The following is a 26,223-nucleotide window of genomic DNA, read 5'->3' on the forward strand; positions in this document are numbered from 1 at the left end:
AATGTCTATTTAGGTCTTCTGCCCACTTTTTGATTGGGTTGTTTGTTTTTTTGATATTGAGCTACTAACAGTAGAGAAAACTGGGTGAAGTATATGTTGGAACTCTCTATATGTATTACCTTTTCAACTTTTCTAAAAATCTAAAATTATTCCAAAATAAAAATTTATTTTAAAAAAGACTATCCAAGAAATGAAAAATAAGTTTTATTTAAAGAACAATAACAAAAATTTACTACATGAAGGCCTCATTGTTTAAAAAAGCAAATGTAAATTCTGGCTACATTTCTAGCGATCTAGGATCCAGAGCAAGAGAGGCAATGGTTCTATTCTGCTGTGGCATGCTTAGATCACCTGCAGAGTTTTACATTCAGTTCTGGTATTTTAAGAAGGAAATTAACAACCTAGATCATGTGTAGAGAACAACAAAGAAGGTACAGAGTTTAGAAACCATGGAATATGAAGAAATGTAGAATTACGAGGGAGGAGAGGAGGAAGAACGGGATTAGGTTGGAGAAGGGAAGATTCATGAGGGGGCTGTGGCCACTGCCTTGCTATCTTTGTAGGCCTGTCCAGGGGCTAGAGGAGCAAGTACATGCAGGGTGGGCCCAGAGGGTGGTGGTAGAACCAAAGAGAGGAGGTTACAGGGAGACAGCTCCTTCTGGGGATGGTATGACTTATTTGTCATCGGGATAGAGCTCAGGCTGCCTCAAGAGGTATGTGAATAGTGGTTGAAAAGTCATATTTCTCGAATGTTGAGAAGATGCTGTTCTATACAGTTTAGGTCCTTGCCCATAGGAAATGCCTAACATATTTGTTAAATTTGAGTGTGACCCCTATAGTCTTTGCCAACTCTGAAATTGTGTGAAATGTTAAGATCAAAGAGACAAGCTTTTCTGGGTATTTCTATGACATTATCATCACTATACGTGTGTCTTGGTAGTAAAGTTTTCCTCCTAGTGCTCTTGTCCTGTGAAATATCTCTGCCTGAGAAAAGGAAAGCCAACTGGACAGACAGGCAGGAGTTAACCTGACTTCTAGATCAGCTGCCATCAGCAGAGGCAGCCTGGAGATGGAAGGGTTAAGTGCCACAATGATCATGTTCCCTCCTGCTTGGTTCCTCACTGCCCTCAGGATACAGTCCAAATTCTTGAGTTTGGCATTCAAAGCCCTCCTGACGCAGCTTCCACCTACCTCTCATTCTTTCCCAATCACCATTCCTCTTGTTCTTGTTCTGCTGACCCTGTGCTCTTGTCATTTGGAACCACACTAAATAGTCAGGGCTCACCAAGTGTCTCAGCCTCTGTATTCATGCTTTGATTCTCAATTCAAGATGCCTCTTTCTTTAATGCTTCATTTCCTCCCTTGTGCCTTTCCTCTGCCTCGTACTTCTATTACATCAAGTTTCTTACCATCATTGCTATTATTAGCCTTTATGTCTGTGACATCCAGTACATGGAGTATTTCTTAGGGGCAGGGTGTGTTTTGTATTCATCTTTCTGTCTCCAGCACCCAATATAGAGCCTGACAGGTAGAAGGTGTTTACTAGATATTTGTAGTATTGAGGAATGGCTTTGGAAGAATTTAGTAAATAACTGTATATGTGGACAGAATACGTCCTTATCCAGGATTGATTTAGAGTCCATTCTTTGGGGTCCACAAAGGCGTGGCTTCAAATCCCAGCTACATGATATAGACAAATTATTTAATCTCACTGAATCTCAGCTTTTAAAAATGCAAATGGGAGAAGACAATACTTATAGCCCAGAGCTTAAATGCTTCCTTCTAAGTGAAGGCTTCTCCCCAAAATGTATTTCCTTTCCTGATTTAATTTCTCCAATACTGTCTGTCTCTTTCTACTAGAATGTAAGCTCCATGAAGGCATGTATTTATGCCTGTTTTTACTGCTGTATCCCCAGAGCTTAGACAAGCTGGTTACATGTTAGGCATTCAATTATAGTACTAACCATATAATAGGGGTGTTGTGAGGACTGAGTGAAAGGATGCATATAAAAGTCATAGCACTGGGTCTGGCACATGCTAAGCACTCAATAACTACCATTGTTATAAACTAAAGGGCAGATTGAAAGGCAACATTACAACAAGCTAATGAGTGACTTAGAACATACAAAAGGATGTCATCAACATTTGAACCATAATTTACGTTGAAGTTGGAAGGGATGTTTGAAATAATCTGGTCTGACTTTCTAAGGCCCATAGAGAAATGTTTTTCCCAAGGTCATAGAGCTAGCCAGTGGTAGAGCCTAGACAATATTATTCTCATATAAATGATTTTCTAGTGATTCCCTAAAATACACTATCAGACTATTTTCTGTTAGACACTTCCTTTTGGCAAGTATCCCTAAGTATGGGAATCACTCTCTCCATCTAATACTTTCAAAACACACACACACACGAGTTATGGTTCCTCTAGTCCAATGACATTTGAAAATAATGCAATATTTCACTATGTCTGACAGTACAAGGGCTATATGATTTAAAAACTCATGTGAGTCAGTTAAAATCTAATTCTGGCTATGCTGGAATGAGAGTATTGATAAATGCTATCCCCAAAAAACAAATATAAAACTGGACAAATTTGAAACAAACAACCATTTCAGTGTTTTGGAAACTGACCAAATTGACAACAATCTCAAAACTATTATGTTTTAAAAACTGCTGAACTTCAGGTAATAAGAATGGGAATATATGATGTTCTGTCCTGGATTGGTTCCATCTTCCCCCAGGCTTGGTGAATGCTAGGACAGGCCAGACTGTGAGGGTTGGCAGCTTCTCTGTCATGGTCGAAGGGACTCAGTTAATTTGGAGAAGTAGGCAGTGCCCAGACCCAGCAGCATTGTCTGTGGGCAAGTGAGAAGGGCCCACAGTTGCATAACTGGGACAAGAATATGCTGGCTGAGACTGGGTGCAGGCTCATCAGAGACCTGAGAAGAAGCCTAAAGCAGCAACACACACATGAACAACCTTGAGGCTTCACATATGCACACAGGGAACACAACACAAAAGGGAAAGTAAAAGCCAGGTCAGACTTGAAAACTGCCCGAACTTTGTGCTCCCCATACCCACACACAAATCCACTGTCAGAGGATGGAAGCCTTACAGACTCAGAGTGGATGAGCACAAACTCAGTCCAATCATAGCTGACCTACACAGACACAGGGTTGACTCCCTGACAATTTAGCCTTGAAAATAGGAAAAAAAAAAAAGAAAAACTGAGTAGAGGCATTGGAGAAAGGTGCCAAGATAGTTCATGGGTAAAAGGTTAGGCTTTTCAACAAATGGTGCTGCAACAATTGGATATCTATATGCAAAAAAAGTGAACTTAAGGCCCTTACCTCATGCCATATATAAAAAATTACTTCTGAATGGATCATGGATTTAAATGTCAGTGGAAATTATAAAAATTTTAGAAGAAAACATAGGAGAAAATCTTTGTGGCCTTCAGATGGGCAGCTTTTAGATAAGACTCCAAAAGCATGATCCCTAAGAGAAAAAACTGATAAGCTGGACTTCAAAATTAAAAACTTCTATTCCTCAAAAGTCATGGTTAAGAGAATGAAAAGGTATAGTATAAGGTATAGATTAAAGGTATAGATTAGGGGGGGATTTTGCAAAGCATGAATCTGACAAAGGACTTGCATTCAGAATAAAGAACTCTCAAAACTCATTATAAGAACACAACCCAATTTTTAAATAAATGGATAAAAGGTTTAAACTAACGCTTCAGCAGAGAAGATATATGAATGGCAAATAAGCACATTATAATATAATCAACATAACTAGTTACTAAGGCAGCACAAAATAAAACCACAATGAGATTTCACTACATACCCACTAAAATAGCTGTAATGAAAAATATAGGTAATTCCAAGTGTTAGCAAGCACATGGAGAAACTACAACCCTCTCTCCTACCTTATTGGTAGGAATGCAAAATGGCACTAACTTGGAATGCAGCTTGGCACGTTTTTTGGTTTTTGTTTTTTTTAAGTTGAATGTGAACTTATATGACCCAATGATTACATTCCTAGAAATCTACCCAAGAGAAATGTGATCACATGTCCACTCAAAGATATGAACATGAATGTTCATAATAGCATTATTCATAATAGCCCCAAACTGGAAACAATCCAAATGTCCATCAACTGGAGAACAGAAAAAGAAAGTGTGGTATATATTTTCAATGGAATACTATTCAGCACTAAAAATGAATGGACTACTGACGGATGCTACAACATGAGTGAACTACAAAAATGTAATGCTATGTGAAAGGTGCTAAATGCAAAAGACGACTAAATAGTGCATGATTCCACTTACAGGAAATGTTCAGAAATGGCAAATTTACAGTGTCAGAGAACAGATGAACAGTTGCCTAGGGCTGGGAGTGGAAGTGGGGATTTACAAGGGAACTTTTGGGGATGATGAAATGTTCTAAAATTAGATTGTGGTGATAGTTGTAAAACTCTATACACTTACTAAAAATCACAGAATTGTACCTTACAATGGGTTAATGTTACAGTATGTAAATTATACCTCAATAAAAGTGTTATAACAACAAGAAAATAAAGATCTTTCCTATGATGTATTTAACTTAAATGTCAGATTGTGGCTTTGATGTATGCACAAAGGGATTTTGTTTGCTGGTGTTAGAAAGGGCCACTGGTAAGTAACAAAATAAAATGCCATTTTGGATGATATAATTAGTAGCAATAGCAGCTATGCCCATGGTGATTAATAGTTTCAGCACTAGAAATTCAAAATCTTGCTTCCTGCCTGCTCTCTCTAAGAATTGTCTGTTGACATGTTTAGCCTTCCTACTTGTAATTATCCTCCCTCCAAATTGGAGTAGGGATTAACTAATTATAGTGGTGGCTTCAGTCACAAGCCATATCAAACGCCCTGGTAACCAAGAACTGTCCTGTCTGCAAGAGTATGCCAGAAGGCCTTAATGTCTCCGGTATCTGCTTTGACACCCAGATCAGGGGGATGGAGCCAACCCACAGAGCTCCCCTCATCTGGTTTAGCCAGCAGAGGTACACCCTGCACTTCCACTAACTTTACTTTCTTAAGATGTAGCTTTGGATAAGGTATAATCCCTTTCTCAAAATCTACTACTGATTTTAGTAGGTCCAATGTGGAAAGGAGCAATGAGTCCATCAAAGTGCCAGGGCACAGCATTAGAAGCCATGGGTTTAAATATTGGCCTAGTCCTGAACTAGCCATGTAGCTTTAGCCAAGTAACTTATTAGCCTTAGATTATTTATCCCCAAACTGGGATAATTCTGCCTACCCCACAAAGCTGTTGTGAGAAACAAGTAAGACAGTACATATAAAGTGCCTGACCTAGTGTCTGTGTGTTGAATCTGAATAAAGGATACAGCTGTAATTCTTTAATATGACAATCAAGGTTTTTCAGAGTTTGGTCCTAATCTTCCTGTCTATCCTTATCTTCCAGTAGGAAGGTTCCCTATTCCAATCAAACCAGACTTCTGACCAACTATCATCATGCAATGACTCAGGCTGTTTCTTGCTCTCTGGGCTACCTTCTCGCCAACTCTGTATTCAGTAATCCTACCCATCTTTCAAGACTCGGCGTAAAGCCCATCTTCTCCATGGTGTTTAGACCATAAATTCTTTAAACAACTCATGGGATCCTTAATTATATACTTTAAAAAACATAATATATATTTTTTAAATGTCTTATTTCCTCTGGTATGGAATACATTTCTGGAAGTACACCATGACTTGTATACTCCATTATATATCCCTACAGTACCCCTCACAGGGTCTGAAGTAGGACAGCGGTCTCGAATTATTTTATTCTAACTGAGGAATTCCTCAAAGAATAATTTAAAAACCCCTATCAACTTCAACTTTCTCATTTTATAGATGAAAAACTTGTCCCCAGAAAAGGGAAGTAACATTCAAGGTCATATGAGTAGTTTGGTATTAGAGCTGGACACATAATTCAAGCTTCTTATGGCAGAGACTTCAGGATGTCCTTCAATATTAATTCACCTCCATATCTATAGGACTACTAATTTTTAGCTAGAAACATGGTCACCCAGAATGAAGACTTCATTTCTCACCCTTCTTTTAGTTAAGTGTGGATATGAGTTCTATCTAATGGGATAAACGTGAAAGTGCCACAACACTGTATCTTCTCCCTTCTCCGCCTACTTTCTTAATCTTGCTGCCTGGAACATGGATGTAACAGAATTCCACATTTGACATTGAGTTTGAGAGCCACATCCCAGGGATGGCAGGGCCGAAAGCTGGAAGAACTTAACTCCCTAAGAGTTTCAAGGAGCAGAGCCACACTATCAGCTCTGGATTGCCTACATCTAGATTTATATGGAAGAGAAATAAACTTCTATCTCATTTAATGAGCTGTTATTTTAGGAATGTATTTTGTATATTAGTTATTGGAAGCTTAACTTATCCTATTATTCCTCCTATTAGCTTTCTGATGCTCTTAGCTCTTCACATTGTCTCTAGATATATCTTAATTCATTCTTTCATTCATTCAGTAATCTATTCCATAGCCATTCAATGTACACCTACATTCTGCCTGGCATAAATCTAAGAGAGGGCTGCAGTGGACACAAGAATGAAATGAACAGATCCCACACTTAAAAAGTCACAAGTATTGAATGAAACTCTTTCTCTCTTAATTTATATCATAAGTCTTATGTCTGGCAAACATTCATCTCAGGATTTCTCCAACAGTCCCATCTGAAATAATCTACTGTTTCCAGTAATACATTGTTGATCAGACCATGTGTGACTAATATGTTCTATTTGGCTCTCTACAACCACTCTCTGCCCTTCTCCATCATTTTCTTTGTTCAGGGAAACTTATCTGTATGGATTACTTCAGTGGGCTCTCTTGCCCTCTGATTTCCAATTGGGTTGGCCAGTAGGAACCCCTAGCAGTAGATCAGAGGGAAGTAAGAGAATGAGCTCTATGTATTTATTTTTCTCAGCTCCCTCCCTGTGGGATCATCTCAGGCTAACTTTTTTCCTCAACTGAAGGTCACTGTTCCACTCAAGACGGCCCACTGCATGACTCTCTACTATTGGGTTCTGTTAACCATTTCATCCCTTCACACCCTTTGAGCTGTTACTAGCCCCAGGGAACTGCACTATACCCCGTGGTTTCTGTACACAGTGCCCGCACCTTGTAAACAGCCCATTTATTAAGCTCTCCTCAAATTATCCTAATGTGAGGCTGCCATCTGTTTCCTACTAGCATGCTGACTAATATACCATGTGTCCCAATTCTCAGTTCAAAAGATATAGGCACCAGATATACATGGCACCCATCAGAAGCACTGTTAGGAAGAGGATTAGAGTAGAGGGAAGATATTCTTTACTAGCAACTGAAGTATTTCTGACCGCAGAGAACAAAACCTATGCATCCAATGTGAAGGACACTTTTAGATCCTGGGATGGGCAGGGAGAAAAAGAGGAAAAGACAGTAGGAAAGTGTGGTAGGCAGAACAATGCACCCCTTCTCCCAAAATGTCCAAGTCCTAATCCTTGGGACCTGTGAATATATTACCTTACATGAGAAAAGGGACTTTACAGATGTGATTTAGTTAAAGATCTTGAGATGGATATATTATCCTGGATTATCTGCGTGAGCTCAACGTAATCACAAGTGTTCTTATAAGTGAAAGAGGAGGGCAGGAGATTCAGCATGAGAAAGACTTGATAAGTCAATGTTGACTTTGAAGACTGAAAGGGAACCACGAGCCAAGGAATGCAAGCAGCCTCTAGACACTGGGAGAGGTAGTGGAATGAATTCTCCCCTAGAGCCTCCAGAAGGAACACAGACCTGTTGATATCTAGATTTTAGCCCAAAGAGGCCAATTTCAGACTTTTCCTGAACTGTAAGATCATAAATTTGTGTTGTTTCAAGCCACCAAGTTCATGGCAATTTGTTATGTCAGCAATAGGAAACTAATATAGAATTTAAGACTGAAATCTCCAGACCCAGAAAACTAAACCTGAGGAAGGAAGAAGGGTTGGGGAACTAATAGATGGCAGAGATAGAACACACTGTGGACAGCACAACCATACTGCACACCACCTGCTAACCTACACTGCAGTCAAGTTAAATTCACTAAAAAGCAAATTTATTCTTCATCTCGTAAGCTTAGACTCATAAAATGCTTTCACACCATTTGTAACACCCAGTAGAGCCTTCTTTTTATCTCACAGTTCTGGGGATTCACCAGAACTTTTGTATTTTGTTAGAGAGCTTTATCAGCTTCATTCAGAAGGACACACATCTGCCTTATCCTATTCTTCGACTTCCTGGTGGCCATAGTAGCAAAATATTACACACAAAAAACAATGATTTTTTTAAATTTCCAGAGCATATAGTCTACAAAGCACCAATATCTATTATTTGCATTCTATAAAAACCAGTGCTAAGCTCCTCCCCCAGCTTTCCCGTTTCTGAATGGGCCTTACCACACTCTGACCCAGCTGCTCCCGGAAGAAGTAATCCATGTTTCTCTTTTGCAGGCTGTCAAGGTAATGCTGAAAGCGAGTGTACGTATATGGGTAGCAGTAAGCAAACTGGTAAATATCTTCTTCTCGGTCAAAACAAAATGCAAAGGACATCACATAATTCTTCCTATGGTCCGGGCAGCGGTAGTAGTAGACATTTTTAGGTGGCAGTCTTTGCCTGAAAGATACAAAGAAATTTGGGCATATCAGACAGTTGTTCAAGCTTCAAAATGTAATCAGTAGGAATAAATGCCCAAGATTGAAACTGTAACATCAAGAAACCTAGGTGGTGGCCAGGGACAACAACATATACCAATCTATGATCAAAAGAGGTTGGACACTCCCTCTTGCAAGAGGACTGGAATCACAACGGACTGCTGAAAAATCATCGACAGGAAGACACTGAAACTCACCAAAAAAGATACCCCACATCCAAAGACAAAGGAGAAGCCGCAATGAGATGGTAGGAGGGGAGCAATCACAATAAAATCAAATCCCATAACTGCTGGGTGGGTGACTCACAAACTGGGAGAACACTTATACCACAGAAGTCCGCCCACTGGAGTGAAGGTTCTGAGTGCCATGTCAGGCTTCCCAACCTGGGGGTCTGGCAATGGGAGGAAGAATTCCTAGTGAATCAGACTTTGAAGCTAGTGGAATTTGACTGCAGGACTTCGACAGGCCTGGGAAAAACAGAAACTCCACTCTTGGAGGGCACACCACAAAGTAGTGTGCACATCGGGACCCAGGGGAAGGAGCAGTGACCTCACAGGAGACTGAACCAGACCTACCTGCTAGTGTTGGAGGGTCTCCTACAGAGGTGGGGCGTGGCTGTGGCACAACGTGGGGACAAGGACACTGGCAGCAGAAGTTCTGGGAAGCACTCCTTGGCGTGAGCCCTCCCAGAGACTGCCATTAGCCTGTAGGCTCAAGTGTTGGGTTGCCTCAGGGCAAACAACCAACAGGGAGGGAACCCAGACCCACCCATCAGCAGACAAGCAGATTAAAGTTTTACTGAGCTCTGCCAACCAGAGCAACAATCCCTTCAACCCACCACCAGTCTCTCCCATCAGGAAACCTGCACAAGCCTCTTAGATAGCCTCATCCACCAGAGGGCGGAGAGCACAAGCAAGAATAACTACAATCTTGCAGCCTATGGAACAAAAAACACATTCACAAAAAGATAGGCAAGATGAAAAGGCACAGGGCTATGCACCAGATGAAGGAACAAGATAAAACCCCAGAAAAACAACTAAATGAAGTGGAGACAGGCAACCTTCCAGAAAAAGAATTCAGAATAATGATAGTGAAGATGATCCAGGACCTCGGCAAAAGAATGGAGGCAAAGATCGAGAAGATGCAAGAAATGTTTAACAAAGAACTAGAAGAATTAAAGAACAAACACCCAGAAGAATTAAAGAACAAACAAACAGAGATGAACAATACAATAACTGAAATGAAAAATACACTAGAAGGAATCAATAGCAGAATAACTGAGCCAGAAGAACAGATAAGTGACCTGGAAGACAGAATGGTGGAATTCACTGCTGCAGAACAGAATAAAGAAGAAAAGAATGAAAAGAAATGAAGACAAACTAAGAGACCTCTGGGAGAAAATTAAATGCAACAACATTCACATTATAGGGGTCCCAGAAGGAGAAGAGAGAGAGAAAAAAACCGAGAAAATATGTGAAGAGATTATAGTGGAAAACTTCTCTAACATGGGAAAGGAAATAGCCACCCAAGTCCAGGAAGCACAGAGAGTCCCAGGCAGGATAAACCCAAGGAGAAACATGCCGAGACACACAGTAATCAAACTGGCAAAAATTAAAGACAAAGACAAATTATTGAAAGCAACAAGGGAAAAATGACAAATAACATACAAGGGAAATCCCATGAGGTTAACAGCTGATTTCTCAGCAGAAACTCTACAAGCCTGAAGGGAGTGGCATGATATATTTAAAGTGATGAAAAGGAAGAAACTACAACCAACATTACTCTACCCAGCAAGGATCTCATTCAGATCCAATAAAGAAATCAAAAGCTTTACAGACAAGCAAAAGCTAAGAGAGTTCAGCACCACCAAACCAGCCCTACAATAAATGCTAAAGGAACTTCTCTAAGTGGGAAACACAAGAGAAGAAAAGGTCCTGCAAAAACAAACCCATAACAATTAAGAAAATGGTAATAGGAACATACATAGTGATAATTACCTTAAAGGTGAATGGATGAAAAGTTCCAACCAAAAGACACAGGCTCACTGAATGGATACAAAAACAGGACCCATATATATGCTGTCTACAAGAGACCCACTTCAGACTTAGGGACACATACAGGCTGAAAGTGAGGGGATGGAAAAAGATATTCCATGAAAATGGAAATCAAAAGGACGCTGGAGTAGCAATACTCATATCAGATAAAATAGACTTTAAAAGAAAGAATGTTACAAGAGACAAGGAAGGACACTACATAATGATCAAGGGATCAATCCAAGAAGAAGATATAACAATTATAAATATATATGCACCCAACATAGGAGCACCTCAACACATAAGGCAACTGCTAACGGCTGTAAAAGAGGAAATCGACAGTAACACAAAAATAGTGGGGGACTTTAACAGCTCACTTACACCAATGGACAGATCATCCAAACAGAAAATTAATAAGGAAACACAAGCTTTAAATGACACAATAGACCAGATAGATTTAATTGATATTTATAGGACATTCCATCCAAAAACAGCAGATTACACTTCCTTCCCAGGTGCACACAGAACATTCTCCAGGATAGATCACATCTTGGGTCACAAATCAAGCCTCAGTAAATTGAAGCAAATTCAAATCATATCAAGCATGTTTTCTGACCACAATGGTATGAGATTAGAAATGAATTACAGGGCAGAAAACATAAAAAAAACACAAACACATGGAGGCTAAACAATATGTTATTAAATAACCAAGAGATCACTAAAGAAAACAAAGAGGAAATCAAAAAATACCTAGAGACAAATTACAATGAAAAGATAACGATCCAAAACCTATGGGATGCAGCAAAAGCAGTTCTAAGAGGGAAGTTTATAGCAATACAAGCCTAACTCAAGAAACAAGAAAAATATCAAATAAAAAATCTAACCTTACACCTAAAGGAACTAGAGAAAGAAGAACAAACAAAACCCAAACTTAGCAGAAGGAAAGAAATCATAAAGATCAGACAGAAATAAATGAAATAGAAACAAAGAAAACAATAGCAAAGATCAATAAAACTAAAAGCTGGTTCTTTGAGAAGATAAACAAACTTGATAAACCATTAGCCAGACTCATCAAGAAAAACAGGGAGGGGACTCAAATCAATAAAATTAGAAATGAAAAAGGAGAAGTTACAACTGACACTGCAGAAATACAAAGCATCCTAAGAGACTACTAGAAGCAACTCTATGCTAATAAAATGGACAACCTGGAAGAAATGGACAAATTCTTAGGCAGGTATAACCTTCCAAGACTGAACCAGGAAGAAACAGAAAATATGAACAGACCAATCACAGGTAAAGAAATTGAAACTGTGATTAAAAAATGTTCCAAGAAACAAAGTGCCAGGACTAGATGGCTTCACAGGTGAATTCTATCCAACATTTAGGGAAGAGTTACCACCCATCTTTCTCAAACTCTTCCAAAAAGTTACAAAAAAGGAACACTCCCAAACTCATTCTATGAGGCCACCATCACCCTGATACCAAAACCAGATAAAGATACTACAAAAAAAGAAAATTACAGACCAATATCACTGATGAATATACATGCAAAAATCCTCAACAAAATACTAGGAAACAGAATCCAATAACACATTAAAAGGGTCATACACCATGATTAAGTGGGATTTATCCCAGGGATGCAAGAATTCTTCAATATATGCAAATCAATCAATGTGATAGACCATATTAACAAACTGAAGAAGAAACACCATATGATCATTTCAATAGATGCAGAGAAAGCTTTTGACAAAATTCTACATCCATTTATGATAAAAACTCACCAGAAAGTGGGCATAGAGTGAACCTACCTCAACATAATAAAGGCCATGTATGACAAACCCACAGCAAACATCATTCTCAACGGTGAAAAACCAAAGCATTTCCTCTAAGATCGGGAACAAGACAAGGATATCCACTCTCACCACTATTATTCAACATAGTTTTGGAAGTCCTAGCCACAGCAATCAAAGAAGAAAAAGAAATAAAAGGAATCCAAACTGGAAAAGAAGAAGTAAAACTGTCACTGTTTGCAGATGACATGATACTATACATAGAGAATCCTAAAGATGCCACCAGAAAACTACTAGAGCTAATCAATGAATCTGGTAAAGTTGCAGCATACAAAATTAATGCACAAAAATCTCCTGCATTCCTATACACTAATGATGAAAAATCTGAAGGAGAAATTAAGGAATCACTCATATTTACCACTGCAACAAAAAGAATAAAATATCTAGGAATAAACTTACCTAGGGAGACAAAAGACCTGTATGTAGAAAAGTATAAGACACTGATGAAAGAAATTAAAGATGATACAAACAGGTGGACAGACATACCATGTTCTTAGATAGGAATAATCAATATTGTGAAAATGACTATACTACCCAGAGCAATCTACAGATTCATTGCAATCCCTATCCAATTACCCATGGCATTTTTTTACAGAACTAGAACAAAAAATCTTAAAATTTGTATGGAGACCCAAAAGACCCTGAATAGCCAAAGCAGTCTTGACGGAAAAAAACGGAGCTGGGGCAGTCAGACTCCCTGACTTCAGACTATACTACAAAGCTACAGTAATCAAGACAGTATAGTACTGGCACAAAAACAGAAATACAGATCAGTGGAACAGGACAGAAAGCCCAGAGATAAACCCACACACCTATGGTCAACTAATCTATGAAAAAGGAGGCAAGGATATACAAGGGAAAAAGACAGTATCTTCAATAAGTGGTGCTGGGAAATCTGGTCAGCTACATGTAAAAGAATTAAATTAGAACACTCCCTAACACCATAGACAAAAATACCCTCAGAATGGATTGGAGATGTAAATGTAAGACCAGATACTATAAAACTCTTAGAGGAAAACATAGGAAGAACACTCTTTGACATAAATCACAGCAAGATATTTTTTGATCCACCTCCTAGAGTAATGGAAATAAAAACAAAAATAAACAAATGGGACCTAATGAAACTTCAAAGCTTTTGCAAAGCAAAGGAAACTACAAATAAGACAAAAAGACAACCCTCACAATGGGAGGAAATATTTGCAAACAAATCCACGGACAAAGGATTAATCTCCAAAATATATAAACAGCTCATGCAGCTCAATATTAAAACAACAAACCCATCCAAAAATGGGCAGAAGACCTAAATAGACATTTCTTCAAAGAAGACATATGGATGGCCAAGAAGCACATGAAAAACTGCTCAACATCACTAATTATTAGAGAAATGCAAATCAAAACTACAATGAGGTATCACCTCACACCAGTTAGAATGGGCATCATCAGAAAATCTACAAACAACAAATGCTGGAGATGGTGTGGAGAAAAGGGAACCCTCTTGCACTGTTGGTGGGCATGTAAATTGATACAGCCACTATGGAGAACAGTATGGAGGTTCCTCAAAAAACTAAAAATAGAATTACCCTATGACCCAGCAATCCCACTACAGGGCATATACCCAAAGAAAACCACAATTCAAAAAGACACATGCACCTCAATGTTCATTGCAGCAGTATTTACAAGAGCCAGGACATGGAAGCAACCTAAATGTCCATCAACAGATGATTTGATAAAGAAGATGTGGTACATATATACAATGGAATATTACTCAGCCATAAAAAGGAACGAAATTGGGTCATTTGCTGAGACGTGGTTGGATCTAGAGACTGTCATACAGAGTGAAGTAAGTCAGAAAGAGAAAAACAAATATCGTATATTAACATATATATGTAGAACCTAGAAAAAATGGTACAGGTGAACCGGTTTGCAGGGCAGAATTAGAGACACAGATGTAGAGAACAAAGTATGGACACCAAGGGGGGAGAGTGGCAGGGGGTGGGGGTGGGGGTGTGATGAACTGGGAGGTTGGGATTGACATATATACACTGATGTGTATAAGATGGAGGACTAATAAGAACCTGCTGTATAAAAAAATAAATAAAATTAAATTTAAAAAAGAAAAAAGAGGGGCTTCCCTGGTGGCACAGTGGTTGAGAGTCCATCTGCCGATGCAGGGGACACGGGTTCGTGCCCCGGTCCGGGAGGATCCCACATGCCACGGAGCGGCTGGGCCCGTGAGCCATGGCCGCTGAGCCTGCGCGTCCGGAGCCTGTGCTCCGCAACGGGAGAGGCCACAACAGTGAGAGGCCCGCGTACCGCATAAAAAAAAAAAAAAAAAAAAAGAAAAGAAAAGAAAAGAGACTGGAATCTGGCAGTACTTCGTTCAAATTCCAGCCCTATCCTTTATAAAGTGTTTAAACAATGCAAAGTTAAAAATGAACAAGTTTTATTCATCATTTGTTCTTATTTTGAGCACATATTGTATACCCAGGCATTGTGCCAGATTACCTACGTAAAATGGTAAATAAGATAAGGCAGGTATTTGTCCTCATGGAGTATATATGTTGGTAGGGAAGCAGTCAATAAAATATTTTAAATAAATATACAATATAGTTACAGACTCAAAAGTGTCTTGAGGGGAAAGAGTGTGATGCTATAGTGACATAAATAGGGGAGGATTACTTTCCCCAGGGAAGTCAGGTTTTAGCATTATAACACTAATTCAGATACTTTAAAATAAGTTCATGCACTTTGTGAATATTCAAGGGAGAGAAAAAGAATATTCAACATTTCTTTAAATTATTACTATTATTTTTCTATAGAGCATTCCATGAAACTAATTTTACACAGAAGCACTTTGGGAAATACTGCTTTACAATACGCTGTGTAGGCAATTCTGCTAAGCTAACATGCTCATTCTCCAATAAGCAACACTGAAACACATACGTGAGAAAAGGCAAAATGGTCCAGTCATAATTCCCATAACATCTTTACATTAACCCACTTCACAGGCTCACTGCACCTCCTCATTTGTATAACATCCACACTATGCACGATTTCCCTGCAGAGAACGCCTCTCGTTTGTGTCTCTTAAAATCCTATTAATCCTACAAAACCTGTCTCAACTATGCCTTTTCCATGACTGTCCACTGATAATACCAGGCCTGTTTGGCTCCTACATTTTGTAGCAAGTCTTGCTTTTTTTACTGGCTGCTTCCTAAGTCTCATCCACTAGGATCTGTTTGGAAGCTCCTTAAGGGCAAATATGTTTTGGGGGGTGGGTTCTGGCATAGTGGGTGGAGGATGCAAGGCTCACCTGCGGTGGCTTGTCATTCAACTGGGAAGCCAAGGGGCAAAGGGGCATATGGAGGAAAGTGTGAGGAGGAGGGTGTCAGAGCTGAGGCTGAAAAAAACAATAATGGTGCTGGCTCCAGGTAGGGCAGCCTGGAGAAAACTGTTAAGAGCTCCAAAGCATTGTAACATTCCAGCGGTTTATTGCAGAATCTTGTTTCTACCTTGGTGTCTTTCTGAGGCTGCCTCAGTGGCCAGGGTGGGAGGTAAGGCTATGGGCTTCCCGTGGAAGAGCCAATGTTACATGGCACTGACGTTGTACATGTTTGGGCTTGTACTGCTTGCCTGTAGCCCTGGCTGTCATGAATCTCACCCTAACATTAAGTGGAAAACAGGTAATGGGAACATCAAAAGATTATTGTTAATTAAAGAAAAAAAACAGACATCTCAAGTTAATGAATTTAGCACTTTTCTATGTATGGGAAGACAAGAGTCTCGGCTCATTGAAATCACTCCTTTGATATGCACTTTAACTTCATAGGGCCAGTATCCTGTTTTTTTCCATCCTGAATCCCTCAGGGTGCACAGTCGGGGGTGACTGCAATGGCTGATGACTTGATGGCTGTACACCCTTTGTTTACTGATATGGCAGGCTTCATCTACACTATTGTTATCCCACTTAGAAGATATGGCCATGGAGGTTCATAAAAGTTAAGGAGCTTACCCATTCTCTCAAGCTAGTAAATGACAAAACTGGGATTCAAATCTGTTTCTGTCTGATTCTAAATCAGTACTTATAACACTTTTCCAGGATCCCTCTTGATAAAGTACGGGATTCTGGCATAGGCCAGGTGGCAAGAAGGAACAAGTAAAATGTTGGAACTGCAAGGAACTCATCATGGCTGATGCACAAAGAATGAGAAGGGAAATCATGAGAAATGTGTTTGAAGAGGAAGGCAGAAGTCATATTAGAAAGGGACTACGGCTGTCCCTCCACATCCATGGGTTCTGCATCTGCAGGTGTGAAGGGACGACTTTACATGATGGGACACGTTAAAGAATTTAAACATTATCCTGAGGTCATAGGATTCCTTTAAGTCAGTGAAAGAAGTAAAGTACCATGATTGTCCAAGTCCAAGAGATAGAAGAGAGTGATCAGAAGGACAGGGTAGTGGCTGCACAAGTATAGAAAATCAGATAGATTTGACTATTAGATAAAAGTGGCTGATGTGATGGGCCATGGAGTCTAAGATGGGTGGGAACCCAAAAATGATGAGGACGGGACGTAGAGAGAACAGCTTAAGCAATAAAGGAACAGGGCTTTTCACATAAAAGTCCACGGTAGTTGGGGGCTTCCCTGGTGGCGCAGTGGTTGAGAGTCCGCCTGCCGATGCAAGGGACACGGGTTCGTGCCCCGGTCCGGGAAGATCCCACATGCCGCGGAGCGGCTGGGCCCGTGAGCCGTGGCCGCTGAGCCTGCGCATCCGGAGCCTGTGCTCCGCAACGGGAGAGGCCACAGCAGTGAGAGGCCCGCGTACCGCAAAAAAAAAAAAAAAAAGTCCACAGTAGTATCAAAGGCCGTCTAGAGGTGAGCTTCGGCCCACAAATAGAGTCCATTTTGCTCCTACACCCAAAGCCAGGAGGAATAAACATGCAAGTAAAAACAATCTTCTTGTGACACAAATATAGCTTTAAAGCAAACCCCCTAGGCACTCCTCCTTTCTAACCCAATTGCTACCTTAAACCCTCCTATATTGAAATTTTGGAGCTACCAGTGATGAAATAGACACGGAATGGCCTGGAAGGAAAATGGGGAGTGAAGAGTCCCCTCCAGATCCTTCTGCACATGGAATGTAGGAGAATGAGCAGCTCCTGAGAAGGCATAGGGGGAAGTAATGGCCTCCAGGATAGTCAGGCCTTAGTTCATTGTTTTATTCAGCAAATATTTGTTAAGTATCACATACCATAGACTGACGTAAAGGAAGACAAGAGGTAAAGGAAGCAGTGGATTAGAACACTGGGGTCCAAGGGGGATTATTAACCTGGGAGTTGAGTTTCATAGGAAAAAGTAGAAGGTTTTGGATAGAGGAGGGATCAGTGGAAAACCAAGATTAGAGGGAGAACAGACCAGTGCAGGGATAAGGGTATAAAAAGAACAGATGATGGTCTACATTTGTGATGTGATGTCACATCACAATGTTAGGGTGGTAGAAGTAAATGAGCCTCAGGGTCTCCAGCCAATGGTCTGTGACAGTTGCTTCAGGCCCTGACTCAGAGGTCTGAGTCTGAGTCTCCTGGAGCACAAGGTGAGTGTGTCTTCATACACAAGCGATTCCTACAGTCACAATCCCCTCAGGTTCTGACACCGATGTTTTCAAGTCTTTATGTACTAGTATATTCAATTAAGATCCATGCTTTAAATTCACTCACCTCAGTTTTCTCCTATTCTAGCCAAGTTTAGCAACTTGACTCTGAGAGCCTGCTGTCTCCACCAAATTTGATCATGTGCTACCAGGAGAATTCATCTAATGCCTGCAGCTGTCCCAGCTCCTCTCCTGAGTAGGTTGGATGCTTAACCTGATTTGAAGGCAGAGTGAAGGTAATGGACACTGCGGTGATCATGCAAGAAAGCTGAGATGTTGCTCAGGGCTTAATGTTCCAGACTCTGCTAAGGATACTAACGAAGATCTGTTTGAGAAGAATTCAGCAGGCCAAATTCATGAGGAAGCAAAGTAACACAAAGAATAAAGGAAAAGAGGAATGAGGCTGTGTAGGAGAAATGTGTCTCTCATTTGGAATGCACTCATGGTTTTTCTCTTATTTTGCTCATTATGTTTCACTATGTCTCAGGCACGGTGTTAAATTTTTTATACGCATTATCACTGAATCCTCACAATACCCTATGAGCTAGGGGCTGTTAACATCCCCTTTACACAGCTAAGAAAATGGAAGCTCAGAGAGGTAACAAAAATTTCCCAAGGTTTCAAGTTTGGTAAGCAGCAGAGCCTGTACTAGACGCAAGCTAACGTGACTCCAAAGTCTGTGCTCATCGTCCCTATGGTAACTTGCCACCTGCCTTTCTCCCCTTGACACCAATTCATAGCCTTACCTTCTGCTTCCAGAGCAATCTTGTCTGACAGTACTCTTACCAGTACTCTCCTGTTAAAAACTCTTCAAACAACTTCTTATCCTCAAAAGGCTCCCCGAGATCTCCCTGTGATTCCAGCATCGTCAGTCATTTCTCCCTCCTTGAACCCTATGTTTTATTCATACTGAACTACTCACAACTCTCTAAAAACGTTGTGCCATACCTCCAGTACCTCTGTGTCTTTGTGTTTGATCTTTTCTCCATTTGTACTGCTTCCCCTGCCAGATACCTTACCTACTTGGTAAACTCTTACTCATAGAGGTGGCATATTGTAGGTTGTCAATAAAGCTTTAAATATTTTTTTAAACAAACTAAATAATTAATAAACAAAAGAATGTATAAATAAATGCCTATATCCTTTAACATACCTCCTCTCTGAAGTCTTCTCTGATTATTCATCCATCATCAATTTTTCTCTACTTTGACATTTGATATTAAAGCAGTTTTATCACCGGTTTGTCCCTTAACAATAAGCAACAAAAGTAAGTGGAGATTTCTTCAAAGAGAAGGTAGGCTTCTTGAAGACAGGAACAGTGTTACCTTTCCCTCTCTTTCTCACTAGAAATGGTACAGAGAAGTTTCAAATAGTACTTGCTTATTTTAAAAGCACTTGTAAAAGGAAAAGAAGACTCCTCTCCACAGATAAATGGTAGGCGTCATAGGTAGGTAGATCTTAGCTCAGTATAAAGTAGAGACTCTTTAACTTTCAGCTGAAGGGAAAGTAGAAAGGTCTATGTTACAAGGGAGTATATGGGAAGCTTTAAGGGCTCTGATAAAAAGTTTCCTGGGCTTCCCTGGTGGCGCAGTGGTTGAGAGTCCGCCTGCCGATGCAGGGGACACGGGTTCGTGCCCCCATCTGGGAAGATCCCACATGCCGCGGAGCAGCTGGGCCCGTGAGCCATGGCCGCTGAGCCTGCGCATCCGGAGCCTGTGCTCCACAACGGGAGAGGCCACAACAGTGAGAGGCCCGCGTACTGAAAAAAAAAAAAAAAAAAAAGTTTCCTGTACTTGATATTAAGTTAAACAAGGCAAACTTCTGGTTCCATTTAGCACAGAGAGTCTCGGATATCAATGGAAACAGTATAACAATTGTTTAGGCCATTCTAAGTACTTCATCATATATTAACTCCTTTAATCTTCACAATAGTCCTCTGAAGTTATTCCTTTATCCTAAATGATATGATAAAAATGAAGGTAGGGTCAAGAATACTTCTTAAGAGAAACAGATTGTCCATGACTCCCTAGAAGACTCCAGAAAGGAAAGAATCTAACACCTGATCCTGCCAGAGATGCAGGTTGATTCCAAGACCTGTGGTGTGTGCTCTCAGGACTCAGAGACTAAAGGGTGATCCAGCTCTTGAAACAAGTCATCATCCTGGGTCCACCCTGATGACTAAAGAAGCCCTCCACATGTGTGAGGGAGGGGTAACCAACGTCCTCAAATTCAGTCATGCATTCATATGTGGCTGAGTGAGCGCACGCACACACTCACACACAGACTGCATGCATGTACATACTGAACACGTTCACAATCATACTATGTATACTTCTCTACTATAGCCTCTATTTCATTATATCAACTTGAATATATGCCTTTCTCCACCACTGGATTGAGTTCTCCTTGAGGGCAGGAACCATATATTGTCCATCTGGTTCTGGAGGATCTATACAAAGCCTTAAATAGAGGAGGTACTCCAAAATGCTCATGAATTGGATAAATGAATATATGTGAGTGAACTTTAAGATATTAACATATTAGAGTAAATAATTTCAGCCACACCAAGGTTTGTATATTATGCTCTCTCCACGTGAAGCTGTGAGTCATGCCATGAATACATTATGTTTCAGGAACTTCCATGCCATTTTAAAGGCGGTTCTATCTGTAATTGCCTTTCCCATACTTTGCTACATAGTGCATTCCTATGTAGAGAAGTGAGGCCCAGCTCAAATGACACTTCCCCTTTGAAGTCTTCGTCAACAATTCCAGGACTAACTAATTGCTCTAAATACTAATTACAGAAACTCCTGTATTTCTGATTCATCTCAAAATCTGTAGCACTTAGCACAGTGCTTGACCCTGAAGAGGAGCTCAAAGCATGTTTGTTGAATGAATGAGTAGGTGAATTTATGGTTTAATGAATGAATGGATGGATGATTCCTTCCCATTTTCCATCCTCTCTGCCTCTGTCCAAACCACCAGCCAAGTTCCCAATGCATCATTTTGGAGGTTACCAGAGCACAGAGGAAGAGGAGAAAGCCCAGGACCTGAAGGCGTACATAAGACTCATTCCCTACCCCTCCTCAAGACCCCTGAAAGACAGGAGCCCTAATTTCCTTTCTGATTAAGCAGAAAATATGGATGTTAGATGAGTTCCAACCCCAGGGTGTTCTTTGACAGTAGACACAAACTTTTTTCTTCAAATTAGCAGAGAGGGAAAAAATAACAAAGAATCTGTCTTTTAAGGCGGTACATCCTAAAGGAGGTATACACAACCAAGTCATTCAGACACCTCCAAAGGGAGTAACATATACTAAACACCTCCTATATGCCACCAATGTGCTACCTGTTTGATGTACACTATGGTCTGACTGATAAACACATATTCTTTCCACCACACCAAGGCTGTGAAATTCACCCAACAATTTGGGTGAAATCTGAAATTCACCCAGCAATTGCAGAAACAGTCTCTTACTTCCCCTTCTTCATCTACCCAGAGGCAGGGAGCAAACTGGCATCCAGTTTCCCAGGTATGTTTGAAATTGAAGAAAGATTTCATCCCTCTTCCCTTCATGAGGGCAGCTGAATCTCTGGTTTGTCATCCATGACAACAGATGGCCTTTAGTCTACGTTTGGCTGGAACAACCCAGACCATCTCCTGGCTTGAGCCAGTGGGCCCCTCCTTTTCTTCTCAGGCGTCTGGCACAGCCAGGCACCGGCACGGCACGGCTGCCCACATTATAAATCTACCCTCCCTAGGCGAAGAGGACCTGCTCCTAATTCCAATTCTATCTTCCCCCAAATAATTATAATAGTGCTCCTGTCACCAGCATATCTATTCTTATCTTTCTCCGCACTTTGTCACAGCTAATCTCTTGGTGAGTCACAGGGAGGGGGGGAAACAGAGAGCGAGGGAGTGCTCAGCTACAGGCAACACACTTATACGCCCAGTGTCTAATCAGATTACCATCTTATCAGGGGTTGATGGGCACTAGTGGTGGGAGGAGAGAGACGGAGCTACATATTGCCAGCCGAGTTTTTGATAAAAGACACTGCTCGATTCTTGAATTAACCTTTTTGTCCTACACACTCTGTTGTTTATTTTTCAGAGTTTATTTTATGTGTAGGATTTTTTTTTTTTTGGTCTGTGCCTTCTGGAGAAGGACACCCACACACTGTGTCAGCAGCTGCTTCTATTAATTCCAAGCCATTAAAAAAATTAAAATTAAACCCAATTACTTTGGCTAGTTTAGAGCCGGGGAATAGCTGAGACTGATTATTCCCCATGGTCATGGACAGCAACAATATTCCTACCTACATGTGGCTGCGGGCAGAATGCTAATGCAGTCAGAAACTCCAAGGACAGGCTCCTCAGGCAAAGAGAGACTCTAAGTCATGTACTCTATCTTCTCCAATCCAGATTCCTGAGAAGAGGCAAGAAGAGGACACTGGACAAAGAGCTAGGAGTTGGGTGCTAGTCTAAGCTGCAGTCCTTGGGCAGGACTCTACCTTTCTTGGTGCCTCTGTGTAAAAAGTGGTTACTAAAATGTGTCCTAAATCCCTCTTAGGGTTGTTATGACTCTTAGGTGAAAATGACTATGTTTTCAAAACTATCGTTTGTTGGGATATAAGATGGGGTATGAGGCAGTATCAGAATGCTGAGTGCTTTGGGATGGGGTGGCCAGCTGTACCTGCAACTTGTTCAGGTTTGCGCTCAAGTTTTGTATCCAAGTTATTTTGTTGCTCCACCATAGGTGGAATAATAATAAGGGTTCTGGATAGGAAGTCACTAGACTGGAATCTCCTTAGAGTCCTCCTGCACAGAGCCTATTATACAACAGCACTCAGTAAATATTCTTGAATGAAAGAATAAATAAGTCAGGCAGAGCTGGGTTAGAACGAATAGACAGAGCTGTGTTCAATTCCAGCTTTTGATGCCTTTTACAATTGTAGTCATTGTACAGTAGAAAGAACGTGGGCCTGGGCTCTAATCTACTTCCATGACTTATCAGTCATGTAGCCCTGAGCCTGGATTTCCACATCTATAAAATGAAACCAATATCTAGCTCACAGATCTGTTTTGACAATTATAGATGAGATTGGTACCCGACACGTAACAGGTGCTCACAATGGTAACTGTGATTATCACCAGGCTCTGTATGACAGATAGTTGGCATCACACTCTCTTGATTCAGAATAATGCATTCCAAGCTCATACTAAGTGTGCTTAGGGTATGAAATGGACAAAGCAGGTAGGATAGGGGACCAAAGAAAAGGTGACAAGGGATGAGGAACCATTTAAACACAGAGTTAGGAAAGAAAACAGTGATAACCCTGTTTTCTGTTCCAGATCCTCCCATACCCAATGTAACCAATACCTCTCTTTCAAGGAGATGTGCTCTTTAATAAAATTAAGTGTGTCTGTCAAGATACAAGAAGGCAGTTAACGCCTCCAGTTCCCAAATGGCGGTGGGAGATATATTCAAAGGTGTTTTCACTACTGGTAACTGGCTATGCTAGACAATCATGCCGTGGCCCATGCAGCAACCTGCCAGATGAATGGAGCCTCAAGGTCACTAGTTGGTGGGATCAATCAGAAATATGGAAAATTATAGGTTAGGCAAATGTGAAATATGTTTGGGAAATAGAGACTGACCAGTCCTGCTTATAGAGAATAGTCTGCTCTAAGCATATTTATCATATGGTGCAAATCTAAAATTATTTATTTTGTTTTTTGGTTACTCCTAAACAATTTGTGCAATAAACATTTCACCAGCAATGAGCTCAAAAATACAAAAGTGCATATTTTAGGAAAGTTGAGTTCTAACTTTTCATTCCTCATGAAATTCAGTGATAAACATGACACATGCATAAAATGTTTGTAAGTATTTATGATCCACTGTAGGGGGTGTACTGATAACATGGCCACATTAAAACCAGAAGACACAATGCTGCTGAAGAAACACCAGCAACTATTTGGTTTAACAGTTATTTTAAGAAAACTTATGTCCAAAGACTATAATTTACATATATAAAAGCAGAACCATAGAACAAAAATGATTGAAATTATTTTAGAGCAATGTACTTTAAATGAAAAGCCATACTTCAAAGTGATGTGTGCTATCACTTTTACTTAGAGTGTATGACTGTTCTTCTAAAATCATTTCAATCAGTTTTAATTCCAAGTTTTCTGGTATATAAAGTGGTAGCTGTTAATGTCTTTTCTCTGTTAGCATAAGAACTAAAATCAGTAATGTGATATCAGTGTCATCAGGTGTTTCAAATAGAAAATAATTTAACTTAATTTCAATGTAATTCAGTTATTTTCACCCAATTCATGGAATCAAAGTAGAGCTTTTGGAAATTCATTCTGTTGAAGGCTAAATACTGTCTTAGTGGGAATGATACTGTTAATTCAGTAAAATAAAGTTCAACATGAAAGATAAAATTACTTATTTTTTTTTGTTATGATAATATGAACACAAATTTTGGTAAAAGCAATGTACTTGTTAAATCAACAAACCTATGGAGTAGAAATTTATGTTGAGTTGGTTGGAGGTGTCCATAAAAATCAAAATTGCATCCAAAACAAGCTTCTATTTTCTACCCTCAAAACAGAAACCACAGTTCTCAAAATTTACACAAAATAAGTAAACTATACAATTTTTTATGAAGCTAATGCTAAACCACACACAAACAAAATTTTTATTAAGCTTCAGGAAGGCAGACCATGTTTCTTTTCTTTACTGTCTGCCATCAGTGGGATCTTAGAGATTTTGAGCTTTTAAATAAGCCACTTTGTTAATCAACGTTGATTTTGCTGTGTTTTTATGTTTGCTTTTTGTTTTTGCTGTTAATGAGACCCCTAAATTTTGTTAATGAGATCTTTAAAAGAGGACAGAATTTTGGTTGCATTTCGTTCAAAATCAATTGGAAATCTTTAATCAAGTATTCAACAAATGAAGCACCAAAGTATTTTAATTCTTAAACCTTTTATCAAATTGCAATTACTGAAAACAAAGCTTTCAAATAGGAGACATGACATTTATCTCTACAAAAGCAAGGGAGGAACTGCACAAATTAAATGATGAAAGCACAATTGAAATATAAGACTTAATTCTGAAATTCAATGATCATACTTTGGGAAACCTCAGTTTAGGAGGATAATTTTTTTGATGAAGCTCCTATTTTTAATTAGATATTTATATATTGTACCAGAGTGGAATGAAATTGAGAAGGGCTACAATTTTGTAGCACCTGCATTTGGTGAAAATTTAAAAGAATCAAGGAAAAGCACTTTGACAAAAGTTGTTTTATAAAAAAAATTTATCTTAAGAAAATTTCTTGGAAAGGAGTAAACAAGATAGTAACTATGAATATATTTGGACTGAAACGTTCATATATTTCAATACTAAAAAGCTTGTAACTGAGAATGTCCTCAATTTGGGAGAATCTGCTGAACTCTACCAGGTACCTCAGTACCTAGAGAGATAATGCCTTTTATTTAAGAATATTATGATCTATAAAGGAGAATCAATTGAATGTGTCAAGAATTTCAAACTTGTTAACCATAAAAATTCAATTCTAAAGAAGACTTGAAGGCAATGACATCAAAAACTAAAAATAATAAAGCCATATTAGAAAAAATATTTTTCATAAAAATACCAATGACATAGTATTAGATACACATGTAACTAAAAAACTGATTAAAGTGTGTAAATGTATGCCAAAAATAACAGTGCTATTTTAAGAAAATGAATGTAAGTTTTAAAAAAATTTTGCTTTAATGTACATGGATGTATATTAATTTTACTTTTAGAATGAATTTTGATTTTTAAAATAATTGTTTTGTAAATCCAACAAAGAAAACAATTGGTGGTCAATACATGAAATATTTCAAAAATATATAAAATTTTATTTTTAGTTTCCCTGTT

General features: G+C 39.5%; 1 protein-coding gene across 2 annotated transcripts in view; it reads right to left on the reverse strand.

The window, feature by feature from the left end:
• AGBL4 (AGBL carboxypeptidase 4) overlaps positions 1-26,223 on the reverse strand; it is a 1,401,741-nt gene that overhangs the window by 537,244 nt on the left and 838,274 nt on the right. For both annotated transcript variants that reach the window (XM_067726072.1, XM_067726070.1), the window contains exon 5: positions 8,498-8,714. In XM_067726072.1, the coding sequence (XP_067582173.1) occupies positions 8,498-8,714 (217 nt within the window). The remainder of the gene's footprint in view (positions 1-8,497; positions 8,715-26,223) is intronic.

Source organism: Pseudorca crassidens, chromosome 2 (genome assembly GCF_039906515.1).
Source record: "Pseudorca crassidens isolate mPseCra1 chromosome 2, mPseCra1.hap1, whole genome shotgun sequence".
Taxonomy (NCBI): Eukaryota; Metazoa; Chordata; class Mammalia; order Artiodactyla; family Delphinidae; genus Pseudorca; species Pseudorca crassidens.